The sequence below is a fragment of the Empidonax traillii genome, unplaced genomic scaffold (assembly GCF_003031625.1).
Source record: "Empidonax traillii isolate 1590-97213 ecotype Southwest subspecies unplaced genomic scaffold, ASM303162v1 scaffold5:size3517227, whole genome shotgun sequence".
Lineage (NCBI taxonomy): Eukaryota > Metazoa > Chordata > Aves > Passeriformes > Tyrannidae > Empidonax > Empidonax traillii.
The window spans coordinates 1,343,174-1,360,511 of NW_020955198.1; the positions used below are offsets into that span (position 1 = coordinate 1,343,174).

At 39.1% G+C, this 17,338-nt stretch overlaps 1 protein-coding gene across 1 annotated transcript in view; it reads left to right on the top strand.

The window, feature by feature from the left end:
- The window catches only part of USP37 (ubiquitin specific peptidase 37), a 34,902-nt gene that overhangs the window by 1,261 nt on the left and 16,303 nt on the right, over positions 1–17,338 (top strand). Inside the window, exons 2-15 of the mRNA XM_027879398.1 lie at positions 2,036–2,207; positions 3,325–3,425; positions 4,682–4,863; positions 5,209–5,283; positions 5,826–5,923; positions 7,430–7,514; positions 8,409–8,570; positions 9,025–9,156; positions 11,157–11,280; positions 11,548–11,753; positions 12,837–12,954; positions 14,142–14,221; positions 14,645–14,809; positions 16,267–16,332. Of these exons, the coding sequence (XP_027735199.1) occupies positions 2,036–2,207; positions 3,325–3,425; positions 4,682–4,863; positions 5,209–5,283; positions 5,826–5,923; positions 7,430–7,514; positions 8,409–8,570; positions 9,025–9,156; positions 11,157–11,280; positions 11,548–11,753; positions 12,837–12,954; positions 14,142–14,221; positions 14,645–14,809; positions 16,267–16,332 (1,766 nt within the window). The remainder of the gene's footprint in view (positions 1–2,035; positions 2,208–3,324; positions 3,426–4,681; positions 4,864–5,208; positions 5,284–5,825; positions 5,924–7,429; positions 7,515–8,408; positions 8,571–9,024; positions 9,157–11,156; positions 11,281–11,547; positions 11,754–12,836; positions 12,955–14,141; positions 14,222–14,644; positions 14,810–16,266; positions 16,333–17,338) is intronic.

The following is a 17,338-nucleotide window of genomic DNA, read 5'->3' on the forward strand; positions in this document are numbered from 1 at the left end:
TGAAAAGAATCATCTGCCTTCTCGTGTGTGATGCTGTGGCTGAAGGTTTTTTTTAATCCAGCATTGGACCATGTTATTCCTGAGGAGGGTGTTCTCTTCCTCCACTCAAGCATTCCCTGGATGCTCGTTCTCACATACTCCTTTCTGCCCGGATGAATGATGCGCTGTGACAGTGACTGGAAGGGTGGTTCCAGGGGGAGGATAAGCCTACAGAACTGACAACCATGGCCTAGAGGGGCAAGTTTTCGCACATCTGCTGTCTGTGGCACTTGTCAGATCCCTTTGTGAGCTCGGAGAAGGCTTTTCATGTAAATCTGGGGAAAGGACTGAGTGCAGAACGTAGTGGAGGGGGTGATAGCGCACCGTGCAGCCAAGACTGCAGCAAAGGAAGAGGAGGAAATGGTGCATCATTAGACCAATTATTTTTGTTTGGATGGTGGTTATTGTTCATGAGGACCTGCTTGCTGGTCCCATTCATCCATCAGCCACAGGGGCACTGGCACAAGAGCACTGTTGGGAACCAGCAGCAGGCAGGGAGAGCTGCCTGCCCCCTGCGCTGCAGGCTCGTGTAGCTTCTGTGAGCTGGCCCCAGACTGTCAACACGCACTTCAGGTGTGCCAAATTCCTGATAATCTGGCTTTAGAAGTAGCATTCCCTGGTTTTTGACAAGTTGCTCTGGGAGAACTGTGGGTGATTTCCCTGTCTTTCTTCTTAGTTTTCTGTAATGGAACATTTGGATGGATCCAGGGTTATATTTCTTTCTACACTGACTGGTGTGTCATCAAATTCTTACATCAGATGATACGTTTTAATAAAGTTTCAGAGCTCTGACTACTATTTTCCGAGATGCTAGATCTGTATTAAGAGAAATAGTTTGTTTACCCCACCTCCCAAGACTTTGTGACACTGACAAGTGCATGAAGAGTAGAGGTAGAGTCCTCTCATGACAACATTCTGACTTGAAATGGGTTGCACTGAGATGGTGAAGTAACTGTAATACCTTTGCACTGGGCTCAATATTTTAAGAGAGGGTGAAAAACTTGGGAGTCCATTATTCAATTCTTAGGTCTTTGAAGACATTTTTTAGCTTATATTTAAAAAAGACCCAAACCAAACAAACCCCCGACACCCCACCCCCAAAAAAACAACCCAAAATACAAGGATTGAACACAAAGTAGAATGTTCCCAGCAAAACCAACCCTCAGTTCCTGATTCAGGTGGCTTACCAGCCTCTCTTACAAGCTCCTGTTGTGTCTAGGTTGGTTTTCCAAGAAGCTAGAGATCTTAGTGGAAAAAAAAAAATTGTACTGGTGGACAATGGAACATTTTGTACTATCTTGGTCTTTTTGAGTTACCCTCAACCTGAGTGGATAGTAGAGCCTTTACCCAATTGCCAATTCTTAGAGGTGACTTAGCACGAAGTAACAATTAAGTAAAGTTATAATAAAGTAGCAGTGGCATCATTAGGGAGAACGAACTCTTACTAAAATTATGCTTATCCATAATCCTGAAAGGATTGACACCACCTAATTGTTATAATGTTGCATACAGACTAAGCATGTTTCTTACTGACTTACTGCCCCAGCAAATTTTTGAAGCCATGTCAAATCGGTTTTCGCTGAGAGCAAATTGTAAAGTGAGTAGAAGTTTGTATTTAACATTTGAAACTTTCCCCATCTGAAATTATATTTCAAACTTGATGTGGAAGTTTTAGCAAAATGGGACTTTATGAAGTTGTTTTTCCTATATGTTCAGAAATACCGCACTCAATAGGAAAGCAAGTTTCAGAAAGCTTATCCAGGAGCATAGAGACTGTTGAGTGATAGATAGTGATACTGTCCTTTCAGTTCTGTCAGATGCCCAGGTCACAGATTGCATTAATTCTGTGAGGTTTAATGTTTGCTTGAAGTGGAGCAAGAAGTATTTTGGTGCGAGTGTCTCTTACCCTCTGTATTTTAAGTACTTTGTTTGAATTTCTAAGTATTTTGGCCTTTTAAAATTGGATTTATCTTTATGGTCACATTCTTGTTTTCAGCTAAGCCATAACATTAAAACTGTGACCTTACGACCGAATGGCAGAAAGCTGTGCTGCCTGATGCTAACACTAAAGGATACCAGCTTCCTGACTATTGATAAGGTACCAGTTAAGGATGCAAATGAAATGCGGATGTATTTGGATGCAGTCCATCAAGACAGGGTTCATACTGGTAAGTGCAGTTGTTGTAAATCATGTTGTAGCAGTTTGGAGTGGAGCAGTATTGTGTTTTGGTTTCGTTTGGTTTTTTTTATCATCACAGTTTAACCATATCCAACAACAACTAAGCCCCAAACAGCTGCTCATTCATTCTTCCCAGTGGGGTTGGGAAGACAGTGAGAAGAGTGAAAATGAGGAAACTCGTGGGTTGAGACAAAGACAGTTTAGTAGGTATAGCAAAAGCTGTGCATGCAGGCAAAACAAAACAAGGCATTCATTCACCACTGCCCACAGGGAGGCAGGTGTTCTGCCATCTCCAAGACAGCAGGGCTCCATCACGTGCAAACAGTGACTTGGGAAGGCAAACACCATCACTGTGCCTCCCTTCCTCCGTCTCCAGCTTCATATACTGAGCATGACGCTGCACGGTGTGGGATATCCCTGTGGTCACTTGGGGTCACCTGTCCTGGCTGTGTCCCCTCCCAGCTTTTTGTGCACCCCCATCCGCCTCGTGGGTGGGGTGGTATGAGCAGCAGAAGGGGCCTTGACTCTGTGGGAGCACTGCTCAGCAGTAACTAAAACATCTCTATGTTATCAACACCGTTGTCCAGCACAAATCCAAAACACAGCCCCATAGTAGCTACTGTGAAGAAAATTACTCCAGCTGAAACCAGCACACATTTTCTGTGCATTTTGTCCTTGTGTTACTGGCTTTCTTTACATTTGAATCAATGCTTCTTTCTGGCGTTGAACCCCATTTTTTGTTTTGTACCTTTCTTGTGCTAAACAATAAGCAGAGATTAGCATAAAGGATTTGTTAATATTGTAAGTATGATGGTATTTGAAAAATTCTTGTCTGTTTAGCAGACATGCACAGTCTCTTTGCTTTTCGTTTTACCTCTTATTTCATTTTGCTCTTTTTAAGGATAGGGACTTTACTACCAAGTGACTAAATGACCAATATCCATAAACTTGTGCTTGTATCCGTGCACTCAGAATATTGTAGTCTGTTGGCAAGAAATCTAGCATGTCCTTTCCAAAATCAACTCCAGCTAAACAGCATTTTACAAATAGGAATGCCAATCAGTTAAATGACAAGCAAATCAAATATTGTGTACTTTTCCTGTCAGCTGGGAAACCCTCTCAAGGATCTGGCAGCTTTGGAGGTGTGCTGGGCAGCAGAACCACACAGAAAGAAGCTAACAGGCAATTCTCCTATGTAGAGAACCAGGTTTGTTTAAGTGTTCAAATTTTTCCTCTCTGATTTTATTTCATTCCTCTCCCCATCTCATTCTCTTATTGTACGTTGTAATAGCACTGTAAATACTTACTTTGCATCCAAAGCCTTTGTAATCTAGAAAGCTTGGAATAAATGTGTACAGGGTGGTTGGCAGTGGTGTGTCTTGTTTGTGAAGAACCGTATCTTCTGTATGAGTAAGAAAGGTCAGTGTCTGGCTGTGGAAGGCAGAATATGTTCTTCACATATAAACTATCAGGCAGGGAGGAAGCATAAATAGAAGGAAAGTACATGATTAAGACTTGCTTCTCACATAGTTCTGAATCTCCCTTTTTTTTATGCTGAACACCTTACATATCAGCTAACCATGTGTTAGTCACAATAGGTCTTAATGAGTTTAGCAGACTGCAGCCAAATGTGTATCAAAAAGCTGCTGACCCAACTTTGTATCAGAATAGAGTTATTGAATTTGTAGCATTCAGTTCTTCACATTTTTATGTAAATTTCACAGACTTTTCCCCGGAAGTGGTTTTCTTTCAAAATATTTTTGTTCTTCCTTTTCTACCCAGTATCTACCAGCTTTAATTTACTTTATCTCTGTGAATATACTTATATTACTGCTCTGAAAGAGATTATTTTTGACGTTGTTCCAAAACAAATTTTACGTGTTGCTTAAAGGCAATCTCACAGTAAAAACTTAAGGCTGTGTATACATTGGTGAGATTAGACATGTTTAGTTTTCAGTCTAAGATTGAACAACATTCCTTAGTCAACCAATTATTAGCCCTTTCCATTGTATTACACATGAGGCTTGCTTGGCCCAAGGCTGTCAGGGCATTGTTTTAATTAGATGGGGTTTAATACTGCTTTTTAATTTTTTTATTAAAAAAACTTTCATAAAACAACCCAAGATTGATCTGGGGATAGTTAGGAATCATGCCTTGGGTCATGCCTAGTGTCAAAGATTGTAAAGGAGATTTTAAAAGCTAAAGTTCAGCTGACTTAGCATTAGAAAAGGAAAGTGGTTACTGCAATAGAGTTTCATGCTTAGGAGTTGCCTGATACAGTCAAAACTTTAGCTGTGTCTGGTTAGTGTTAAACTGTCTGAATCTATTAGAGGTAGCATGTCTCTTCTCTTGGATGCTACACTGTAGCAATCAAAGCAGTGGTGTAAATTATAGCTTGGACTAAATGGTCCTGTTTTTCACTCTTGGGTCGTCTCCTCGGGCCCTTCCACTTGGGTTTTGCAGACTCCTCCTAAAAGAGTGACCGTGGAAAGTAAGGAGGAAAATACATTTCGCAAGGTGCTGGGCACCCCAGCAAGGGGCTCTGTTAAGAATTCTCCTGGAGCTGGAACACCAAGCAACAGGGTGAACATTTCTGCATCTGCTGCATCATCGGTCCCTCACAGAACGGGCTTGTTGGAGAATCGGTAGGAGAATTATTCTCATTGTGATATTGTTAAAATTTAGCTCTTCATAGAGCTGTAGAACTCAGTACACTGAGATGTAAGAAGGGAAGGTATTTCTTCCTCTAGTTTTGCTGTTACTTTCTAACACATGCTTTTGTAGCCTCTGACTGGTACTGGCACTGGAGCTTTAAGTACAACTTAAGAGTCAGGCAGGCCAGATTCTTCTCTGTATGTTATAAAAGTGGAGATTGCAGAAGATGGGTCCAAAATGCATGGAAAGCATCGAGGAGTTGTGTTAACTTGGAAGAGAGTAATTTACTAACCTTTCTGAATGAATGACCACTTTGCAAATTTTTCTGTCGTCAGTGAGAAGAGGAAAAGAACACAACCTCCTGGTTCGGAAATGAGTGAAGATTATCCCAAAGAGAATGATTCTTCAACGTAAGTAACAGTTGTTTCTGATTTTTAAACTCCTTGTTCATTTATAAGGACACGTTTTTCGGAAAAGAACACCCTCAGCCACAGGGTACAGGCCAGTCAACTTGTGAACACATTGGGTGCTGATATGAGGGATGTGTTCAGGTTTAATAAGGGAAATACAAACTACTCTAGCAGTGGATTTGCAGGAAGTGCCACATGCAAATTTTGTGTCATCTTTCTTTAGTCAGTTATGTCAGGATTGTCTTGTGCTATATTTGTATAGCAACAGGTACCTTCCTTATTGAACTTCCTTTGACCCTTTGCAAAACAAAATTGATAAAGGGAAATTGCCCTTTGGAGAATAAGCTCCGTGTGTTTTAAAAGTGAGTAAGAGGGCTTGTTTAAATTAATTGGCTAAACTTACCTGTGAGTGAAGTTCTGCTGTTCCAAGGTCAAGTATCAAAGATGATAGGAGAGAAATGCTTTAAAAAAAGTTGTAAATATCAAGCAGGAATATCCCATGTCTTCCATAACTGCCCTGCCTTCCACACTTCTCTCTGCAGGAATAATAAAGCCTTGAGTGATCCAGCATGGAAGTACTTGAACAGTAGCAGAGAGAAACAGTTGAATCTGAAGCAGGCTGAGGAAAATAGGACATCAGGTAAAAAAAATGAAAGTAAAGCCTAATGATACCTACCTTTGACCAGTATGATTTTACCTCTTTGATATTGGTTTAGCAAATTGCTGCAGAAGTGGTTTTACCTAATCTGTTTTCTCTATGCCACTAACTTTCCTGCTTCCTTCAGAGTCATACATGTGACCCAAACAACTTGCCTTCATTTTCAAAGCCTGTCCTGCTCTAATGTGGCCATGACCTTTGTTCTTGGGTGCTGATGCCAGCCCAAACAAGCAGCTTCAAACTCTGCTCCAAACTGCCCTTCCCCTTGAGAGAGAATTTCTGTAAACACCTAAGGATTTCCTTTTTGCTTTCTTTCTTGTTTATTTTTAAAGCTTCCCTTTGCTATTAATGCCTAAGTGAACTGTAGGCTGTTTTGTCTCTGGTTTTATGGTTTACTGTTTATTTTTGCTTCCTTATATCTTCCCTAGAAGTTACAGGGGGAGTTTTTTTAGGCCAGTACTTCAATCCTGTTTGTACCAAAGTTCTGTTGTGTGAGAAGCCTTTATAGACAATACAGAAATATTGACAGTATGTAGATAAGCTAGTAAGCAGCACTGTTCTTTGATTTTATGAATAAATACTTAGCTTCTTTCTCCATAAAAACAAATGCATTGAAGATCTTTATTTTTTGGAGAGTGCTAGTGGATGCATTCTTTTTTTAGTGCAGCTCTGAGGGCACAAATGAGTTGCTGGAGCAGCCAGTAAGGTGAATGTTTACCTCTGGATGAAAATCTGGTTTGCTCTTCAAGAGTCAGAGTTAAAGTCTGTGAGTCTAGAATATACCTACAAGTTTCAGTAACAGTATTGTAAACTTCCTTCATATATCTGCATCTCTGAAAGTTGCATGGCTCAAGCCACCTCAAGCTGGGAGAGAAGCAAATGATTGTTCATTATCCAAACCAAGTTACCCTGTGATTCACCGTAATAGGTGATTTTTTGACTCTTGAGAGCATTTTTTTTTATGTGGCACCGTCTGAGGCATTAGAGTCTCAGGATCTGGCACAATGATATCATAACAATGGAATAGTCATATTTTGCCCCAAGTATATAGTAATACACAATGCAGTTGGGAGTGGGAAGAGAAGCTGTTTTCACTTCTGCATATTTACCTTGAATTTTGAGAGCACTGTGTTGGAAATTAGTACTGAGTTTTCTGTTATGTATATCTTTGTCTATTTGAACAGGAGTCAGATAGTTATTAACTTTCAAGTAGTTCAGACCATTCAAAGACTTGTTAATATTTCATGTTGCACTTGGGCTTTGATGGAGATTATGGTATTAAATTCAATTAAAACTCCAGCATGTTTTTACTTACATGTGATTAATATTCACATTAGTACTTGTGTTAGCAGTCACCCAACCAATTCTGGAAAACAATATTCGAGGATTTTTAGACCTTTTGACTAAATACTTTCAAACAAGTTGTATATTGTATAAGTAACTGTGTAACCTGGAACAAAATGTCCTGCCTGTCTTTCTGTTTTAAAGGTATTTTACCACTGCAGTCGTCATCTTTTTACAGCAGTCGGTCCTCTTCAAAAGAGTACTCCACTGGCAGTTCCACCCTGGACAGGTAGGACTGATTCACTAGCAAATGGCAGTTGTTTCCGAGGAGTTAGGCTCTTCAGTTTCATGTGTGTTGGTGATTATATGGTGCATATATGCATAACATGGGTTTGTTGTTTTCTTTCCTTCAGGAGTGCGATCTAGATATTCTGTGTGGCTACAATTGCACTGGTTACGTCTACAAACTCTAGTTACTGCTTGCAGTAGACTTTATAAAATCACCCAAGTCTGTTATAGTCATTATGGATGACTCTAGATGGTTCAAATTATATATAAACTCTGAAACTTAGTCTAAATCCTTGTTTTCATTTTTCCCACTTAGATAAATGGCATGCAATTCTATATTTTAAGTATTTTAGTAGTACTGAAGCCTGCTGAGGTTGGGATTCTTCTGTGTTCAGTGCTGTGCAATCAAACTCTCGATCTCTGCCTTAGAGAGATGAGATACAAGATTAAAGAAGAAAAGAGGCATTGTCCATACTTTGAATGTAAGGAACTGTGGTCCAGAGTGATTAGGTTACAAGAACAAGAGGCTGATAATGAAGACTCTGGCTGGCCCAGATGTGAATTTTTAGCATATCTTGGGAGTGGTGATCTCATGCTATGTAATCATTCTTCCTCTCATCATACAGTGTGGAGAATTGTTAAATATCTAAAAGACAAAAGACTTGGTTACACTGTTTCCACGCCTGTGGATGTAAGGAAGTTTAACCAAGCTAAGTATTTAAGTGCTCTGGAAAGAAATTCTCTCTCTCAAACCTGTATTTCAGTATGATACATGCCAGTTATTTTGTGTGGCTTTGTTAGTCCTTGTCTTCTATGGTGATGCAATTCCAGTGACTATAGTTCTTCAAGGCAGAGCATTAGAAATCACACCATTCTTATCTTTTTATGTTTTTAGGTCTACTGTATCCAGCCAGACCTCTTCAGCCAAAAGAAGCCTGGGATTTCTTTCTCAGCCTGCCCCTCTTTCTGTTAAAAAAATGAGATCTAATCAAGATTACACAGGCTGGAACAAACCCCGAGTGCCCCTTTCCACCCACCCTCAACAACAATTGCAAGGGTAAATTTAATTTTCTTTATCTAGCATGCACACTTCTTGGTAGAGTTATTTAATTTAAAAAATAATCCTGAAATTATTGAACACTGAGACAGGGAACACTTTTCTGATTTTGGAGGAGAAGTATTCTTGAAATCGCTTCTTGAGAATTTTAGAGATAAAATAATTTTGGATAATTCACATTCCTTTAATGATGGTTCATTTCTTTGTCTTTATGTATATATACACATTTTTTAAAAGTTTGATCGTAGAAACCCGTGGCTGCTTTCCTGGTAAATGCTGCCTCCCATGTGTTTTCAGTTTAGTCTGAAGGGCTGGGGAACAGCTCCAATAAGAAGCTCTGTGAGAATCAACTGTGGTGAACGTCCTACATGTTAGTAGTGCCGTGTTTAACTCTGGCAAGTTTGCGCATCAATCATTAAACATAACATGTTTCATTTTACTCTTTTTTTTTCAGATTTTCAAACTTGGGGAACACCTGCTATATGAATGCCATTCTACAGTCCTTGTTTTCAATTCAGTCTTTTGCTAATGATTTGCTCAAGCAGGGTATCCCCTGGAAAAAAATTCCACTCAATGCACTTATCAGGTAAAATTCACTTCCTGGTAAGGCTTTTTTCTCCTTCATTACTGAGAAACTGATTTTGTAATTCTGAGGCACCTTTATAGAGGGTCATTTGCATGTATAGATAATAAAAGGAATCCTAGAGCTCTCTATATTTTGGAGCTTTACTTTTGAAATAGGAAGTAGGCTCTTAAAACTTGTAATAGTGAGTTACATGCCTTCTTTACTGTATTTCTAGTGGCAGAGTGAAGTGCTTCAGAAGAAAATGTAAGAAATTGCAAAATAAATTAGATGTAAAAAACCCTTCTTTTTAAAACTTTGCCAGCTAGGATTTAAGCTGTTCACTAACTTCACCTGGTATAGGAGGGCTTATGCCTTTTTGGAAAAATTTCTTTGTTTAGTAGCTGTGGAAAGTGCTCAAGTTTTGCATACTTAATCTGTCTCTAAATTCAGCTGAGATCTTAATTCAGTCACACCTCACATCAAGAAACTCCAAAGGTTTCTGCAATATATCCATCTCTCTTTTCTCTTTGAAATTTTGAACTGCTGTGCCATTCAGTTTCCATTTTACACCTGTCAGAAAGACAAGCTGCTGTTTGCTGCACATACCCCCATCTCTGCCATTTGGGATTTTTATTGTATTTGTTCCTGTGTACCTCGTTTCTTTTCTGTCACTAAGATGCAGGATTACAAGAACCATTTCTTTTTCATAGTTTTTTATATCTTTCGGGGTAATTTCTATTTTTGCTGTGTCCTCTTGAACTCTTTCTATACTACTTGGGATCAGAGATTGTTCCACCTGCCTCTAGAAATGTCCTTTCCCTAGTTTTTGTAGAAAGACCCCTGTAGGTTGTGCCCCTCATACCTAATGGGTGGGTACTGCCTGTGCTGTGGATCCTCTGATGGAGGGCAGTGTGTGATCCTGTGCTGGAGTACAAGTCAGAGTTGATGCTCAAAGCATCTACTTGGGCTTCTTATGGTTTGGGTGTATCATCTAACCTGATGGTTGGTTTTGTGGTTGAACAGTGATTGCCTACCAACTGCACTGTGGTTTCCTAACATGCTTCACTGAGCAGCTGTAGAGGGTGAGGGCAGCACACTCTGTTCCTGGAGCTCAGCAGAATAGCAGAACCTTGTTGAGCTGCAGTGAACTGACCAGATTCTTTGGGAAACTGAGTATTAGTTGTTGTTTTGGTGTGCAAGGGCATTGTACAGGTTTTCTCTGCCCACAAAAAAAACTCTGGGTTGTTTTGTTTTTTTTTTTTTAAATTCCTGGAATGTGACATCTTCCTATCACCTTCTCGGGTATCTAGCATGACCAAAACTTGTGCTTGGAATATATTCAGTGTATATTTCCTGTGAAATTGTAAAGCAGTTGTAAAAGATAACTAAGTCACAGTTAGCTGAGAGGCACAGGTAAAGTCAATTTCAGCAGGTTTTTAACAAAGCTACAAGAAGTGCTATCCATAGATTGAACCAAGGATCTCCTCATGGCTCTTTTTGTTATAGCTTTTTTCTACTCTGTTGTAATGTTTTTAATGCTAAAAGAACCAAGGCTTGAAACTGAGTGGAAGTTCAAAAATAAAACATAAATAGAAATTGTTCTGAAAATGCAAGTTGAATTTAATGATTTTATATTGCTGATTTTGCTCCCATGTGATTTCGTATCTTCCATCAGTGGAAATGTTTTCAAGAAGCATTGCCGGGGGGTTGTTTCTCATGAAAGATAGAGCAGAAATAAGTTTTTAGAACTTCATAAAGCTTTTCTCTTTACATTTAAAAACTGTGGTTATATTTTTTTTGGTCATTTGGGTCCTGTTTGATGATGGCCTCAAATGAGATCTCAAAGTACTTGAAATGGAAAAGGTTAATTATATATGGGATATTTTCATACAGAACACCTGAACCACTTATCACAGGAGGAAAGCTTTTAGAAACTCTTAAAAGGAGGTATCATGAGTTCTGTTTCGTTTCTGTGAAGTCCTGGAAAACCAATCAGTGTTTCATTGCCTTGACTTCTGCAGACGTTTTGCCCATCTGCTTGCTAAAAAGGATGTCTGCAGCCCTGAGGTTAAGAAAGAGCTGCTCAAGAAGGTGAAAAGTGCCATTTCAGCTACTGCAGAGAGATTTTCTGGGTACATGCAGAATGTAAGTACCATATTGCCTGGAAACAGGTACGTGTAATTTGTTCAGTGTTTGGACTGGTTTGAACGTCTGTCAAGCTTCAACTCTATTTGACAGTGACACGGGCTTTTAATTGAATGGCAGTGATTGCTGCTGTTTGTTAGAGCAGAACTGCCTTAGTATTGGTGAAAGCAGTGAACTAAACGTAATTTCCCCAGTCTGTGTGTGTTTGAGAAAAGATACTGAATGAAATTGTACAAAATCACTTTGTTGCATTGACCTGGTGTCTAGGATGCACATGAGTTCTTGAGCCAGTGTCTGGATCAGCTGAAGGAAGACATGGAAAAGTTAAACAAAACTTGGAAGAGTGAACCAGCCCCTAATGAGGAAAACTCACCAGGACGAGCTTCTGATGACCTCTCAGCCACCAAAGTTTATACATGTCCCGTTATCAGCAACTTGGAGTTTGAGGTTCAGCACTCTATCATTTGCAAAATGTAAGTGTGCTTGACAGCTTTTGTCACAAAAGACTAGGAAGTGTTCCCATGTGATGTGACTTCATCTGCAGGTTATAGCCAGAATTAAGAACTATGTTTTATCCAAAGCTAGATATTTAGAAAAATATCCTATCATCTGGAAATGCTGTAAAGCTCACACCATACTGTCTGCTGCTACAGGCCTTCTTTGAACAGTCTCATACCCCCTAGTTCTTCATTAAATATCCAGTGGAAAACTTTTGTGCTTTGCTCATTGTGTACCAGTTGTATAAGAATAGGGAGAAAAGAGGGTTTCAGCCAAGTAATGGCTGAAAATTCTTTTTTTTTAAAAAAGGGGGAAAAAAAAGGGAAGCCATGTTTTTAATTTGTTCTTCCTAAGGCCTTCCAGGGAATGGCATTTTCTTCTGCGTTTCTATGTTATAGCAGAGAAAGATGTAAACCAGTATGTCTGGGCATTCATTGCATATGACCTGTGCAGTAGATTTCCATATGGTATGCTCCATTTCAGAGTTTTTATGAACACAGATATTTGGGAATATTAGTTTGTGTATACTTCATTAGTTCCATAAAAAAATTAAAGTGCATGTACTTGTGGAAGACAAATTACTGTATGGTGGTTTTTTATTTTTCCCTTAAACCAAAGCACAAGAAAAAAGAGGGGGTTTTGTTTGGTGTGGGTTTTTAGGTGGACTTTATTATTTGGTTTCTAAGAACAGTTTGAAAGTATTTCGAGGCTTGCCCTTCTGCTGGGCTGGTCTCACTTCTTTTCTCCAAAGAATGGTGAATAAAGAAGAGGTGTTTGGCTACAAAGCAGTCACTTAGAGTATACCTGATCACTTGCCTCTCCAAAGCAATCTGAGGGTTTTTGTTCTTATCCTTACACAAATGTTTCAGCTTCTAAAGGATCAAAAAGAAATTCCAAGATCCAACTTTGTCATAAGCATTAAACAGTTCCATTTTGATGAGTAAAATTAAGATGATCAAGAAGCATATATTTACTGGGAAGTTACTTGACCCTAAAACATGTGAGTTGTCATTAAGTTTATTTTTCATCAGACTTGCATAAGCATGTTTGTTTTTTAGGTGTGGTGAAACGGTCACTAAACGAGAACAGTTTAATGACCTCTCCATTGACCTTCCTCGAAGAAAGAAATTGCTTCCTTCCCGATCGATCCAGGATTCTCTTGACCTCTTTTTTCGTGTATGTAGTTTGAGGTGTTGTTTTTTTTATTCATTGTGGAATTATGTGTAGGTTATGTCTCATGTAAATTTTGGTTGTACAGCTGAACTTTGCACTTTCGTGAGGTTTGTCCGTTAATAGCATACAGGAGTTTCTATTGTAAAATGCTGTGCGGAAATTACTGATCCTTACAATACTGGTGTGAAATAGGCAAACTTCTCCATTTTGTAGTCAAAGAGTTGATGTATAAACAAATACAAAGGCTGTCAGATTGAGATAATCACTCAGGAATTGCTACTTCCTCTCCTGGGCTAGGATGCTTCAACAACCTATGTACTGGCCTTAATTAGCGTGGAGGAAAAAGGTCACGAGATGCAATAATTAAAAAAAGAAGTAGCTGTAATATTTGGATGCTTGTTTTGTAAGCAGAGCTTCAAGGTGATGTTCCTGAAAGCTAAAAAAGAGCCTTATGTCTGTGAGGTAGTGTTGTATTTTGTCATATCTCAAGACAAACTTGTGTTTTTTCTCCATATGTAGATAGTGTTCTCAACAGATAGAATAATTGACGGGTTAATTCTTCTAAAAGCTGATGGAGACCTTATGATTAAAAAAAATTCTTATATTGTTGTGATGTCATTTGGCCTCATTTAAGGCAAAGAGCTGTAGAAATTTTGATGGCCAAGTCTTGTAATTTCAGGAAAGTGATACTTCCCTTTTTGATGTCTGTTCAAAACGCTATTCTCATGCAGCACATCATTGATGAGTTTAGATGAGGATAGCTTTTGAGGAACAAAGCAGAAGTTTTGAACAAGAGGGAGAAAATTTCATGGCACCATTCTCCACCATAGATTATTAGGAAAAAAACCCCAGCAAATCCTGCATAAGGGAGAGAAAACTGTAAACCTCACAAGATTGACCGCTCCCTTTAGAAGCTAATTTGTCTTAACAAGTGGCTTATTCACTGATCTACAATAGACTTACAGGAAAAATTCCACCTGTATTAGTGGATACATTGTCAAATTTTAAACCCTTCTACCTGTTTTCTTACTAGATGGCATCTTATTAGGTCATGTTGAAGGTGATTATAATTTTAAGTATTACTGCTGTTTTGAAGAGTTTGTATGACTGCCAAAAACAATGTGCTTTCAGCTGAGATCTGTTTGATGTGTCTTTTGTTTCACGAGTGATTTCTCTGCTCCCTTCAACAGGCTGAGGAGATTGAGTATTCCTGTGAGAAGTGCAATGGAAAGTCTGCTGTTGTCACACACAAGTTCAACAGGCTTCCCAGGTAAATGTCTACACCCGTTCCTCTCCTTGCTGGAAGGATATGTTACAAAAGTGCAAGCAGAAGTCCCTCAAAGAGTAAAGCTGGGAAATGCACGTGCAGTGGTCAGCCTGTGAGAAAAACTACTGTCTGCAGGTGCACCTTCATCCTGGTCTTCAGTTTTCCTCTAAAGAATCTCTCTTGGGAACCCTCTGCAGTACTTTTTTCTTCCTCCCTGTCAATATATAAGGAGAACTGAGTTTTCCCCTTTTCTTGGGGTTTCTGTGTGATCTCTCCATCACAGACTTGAATGTCTAGGAATGATTTATTAGCATTCTTGCCTGTAATGATAAAATGCATTTGGTGAACAGGTTTACTTGGATTTTGAATAGTTTTCTTTGACTTTTTCCTTGAAATTAACATTTGTCCTTCTCTCATCATTCTCAGGGTCCTGATTCTTCACCTGAAACGATACAGCTTCAATGTAGCATTGTCTCTCAATCATAAAGTTGGGCAGCAGGTGGTTATTCCGAGATACTTAACCCTGCTTTCCCACTGTACCGAAAGCACCAGGCTGCCACTGACGCTGGGATGGAGCGTCCATTCTGCCATGTAAGTCTACAGCTTTGGTGCGTGCCATGTTAACCATGTATGCCACAAGGTAGGCAGTTGTCAGATCTCCTCCACCAGATGTCTAGGCAAGGAAACATTAAAATTATTCAGTTTCAGGTGTGTGCTGCTAGTTTGTAATGATGCCATCATGAGAACAAGTATAGAAAGGAAACATAGAAGCAGTAGGACATGGTGGTTGGGCATTATCTAGAGAATATTTGGTAAGGTAATATTCTTCACTACCCTTGAAAATAATTTTATAATCTTTTTAAGAACACTTCAGTTAGTAATTTTTAAAATATGTGCCACTCAGTCTAAAATAAACTAGATTATATTTCCCTTCACAGCATGCTTAACTCTGCTTAGAAGACATAACATCCCACGTTTTTCTGCAAATTTCCACTTGTACCTCCTGTGCTGTCATTCATTTTTCATTGGTTTTACTGTGCCACTGTAGTATCTGAGCACTTCACATGCTGAAAATACTCTCTCATTTTCCCTGTGACAGTTATTTCTGTACAGCTGCTTGTCCTTAGACAAAGAGATTAATTGTGCCAATTGTCACATAGGAAGTCTGTGGCAGAATAAGGAAGAAGAAACTGCCGGGTCTCCTGTAGCCCCTGCCTGGTGAAATAGCCAGGGTGTCCATAGTGGGTTAGGGGACATCTGGTGTGTATGTTCAGCAGTGTGGCAGGTCATATTGTACTGAACATTCAGTGGTGTTTGAGATTTAAGTGAATGTTTCCCAAGAGTTTCTTTATCTCAAACATAACAAGCAGCTTATGCTGACCAGAGGAGAAATACTTGAGAGTAGGTTCGAAGTAGCTTTACAATGTTTTGGAGTTTTTTTAGTCACTGAAACCATTGTGATTGATCAGGGAGTGGAAGGGTGACTAGGCTGGAGAGAAATTTCCCCTAGTTTGAAGGGGAAGATTAGAAAATATTTCTGCATTGGCTACCATCTGTTGGGTAGGTGTGTAGTGATAATGATGGACTTTAAAGGAACCCATGAAAGGATTAAATGGAGCAGGAAGCTTATTTAGAAGAATCTAGGTAAGGAAGGAGAAATGAAGACGTGAGATATGCCAGAAAACCGGCTGATCCAGACAGCAGGAGGAGACTGTGGTTTGGGAGCAGGAACTCAAATGTTGGTGGGAATAAAAAATAAAGAATGGGTTGTCTTGACATGGGAGCTCAGAGCCTTTAATTTGTGAGCTTGTCCCTAAGGGTGCATTGCTAAGAAGTGAATCAAGTTTAAAGGATTATATATGGTTTTGCACAACTGTTGTTTATTTATAGCATGATGAAGTTATTACTGTAAATGTATGCAATTAGCAAGTACATAATGGTATTCTACTTGTTTCTTTGGTCATGAATTTGCATGCATAGCAGACAAGTAAACACTTATTTTTTAAAGACTTTAACTACTGCAATAAATACTTTACTTTTTTTAATAGTTCCCGTCCATTGAAGGCCTCCCAAATGGTGAATTCTTGTACTGTAAGCACTTCCACACCTTGTAGGTGAGTTATAGCTCTGAAATGTCCATGGCCTGGGGTTTCATGGCATAATTTCAAAGGCATTTAAAATTTTTTTTTAATAGTTCCACCACTTGTATTTGTTTTCTTTTAGGTTTTTTTGTTTTTTTATGTTGTAGTAAATTATTTCAGCTACTGTCTTTTTTCATATCTGAGTTTTGTTGGTGTTACATGCTAGCTGAACTTAACGTCAATGGTACAATTTGCCTAGTTGGCATGATCACCTTAGCACTGCCTTTGAGAACCTTTGGGGACTTGCAGGTAAGCAAAGATGATTTTTTCAGGCAGAAGACTGAGTATCAGAATGACAGCTGGATATATTTTGTATAGATAATTTGTCAGTGTGAGTTATCTCACTAGTTTGTGCTTGTGTTTGCAAGTCACATATATAAGAAGGAAAATGGTTTCAAATTCTGCAGTCTAGCTCTTTTCTCTGTTCTGACTCTATTGAGCCAAAATGTGTGAGTTTGGAACAGGTGATGAGTTTAAGTTTACTTGCAAGGATGAGAGGGCATAGGGTTTTATAGGCATTTTTGAAAGGCCAGTTTTTGATACAGTGAAAAATGTGATATCACGCTGGATGGTTTTGGATAGTGGAATACTTAAAGACCAGACTTACTAATCCAGCAGAAATCGTGACTTCCCCAGACTCTCCTGTTTTTTGTTCTGAAGAATAAGAATTTATCTTAATGAAGAAGCAAACAGGAAAACTGAAAAACTTATGCAGATTTGTGCTTTTTATATCCTGGTAATGATGTGGGAAGTCCTCTGTCCAGCTTAGTAAACTTGAGAAGTCCAATGGTTTATGCCAAATTCTACGTGTTAGTGTGATCTTGACTCAAATGAGTACTGTCTGGGATTGCAAGGTAATAAAAGTGCAAAATCTTTGGCCTTAAAAGTAGGAGCCACGCACTTAGTAACTTTTATGTTGTAAGCTGCTATTGCAGGTTTAAAGTACATATGTCAGTTACCCAGTAAAATAGAGCTGTTC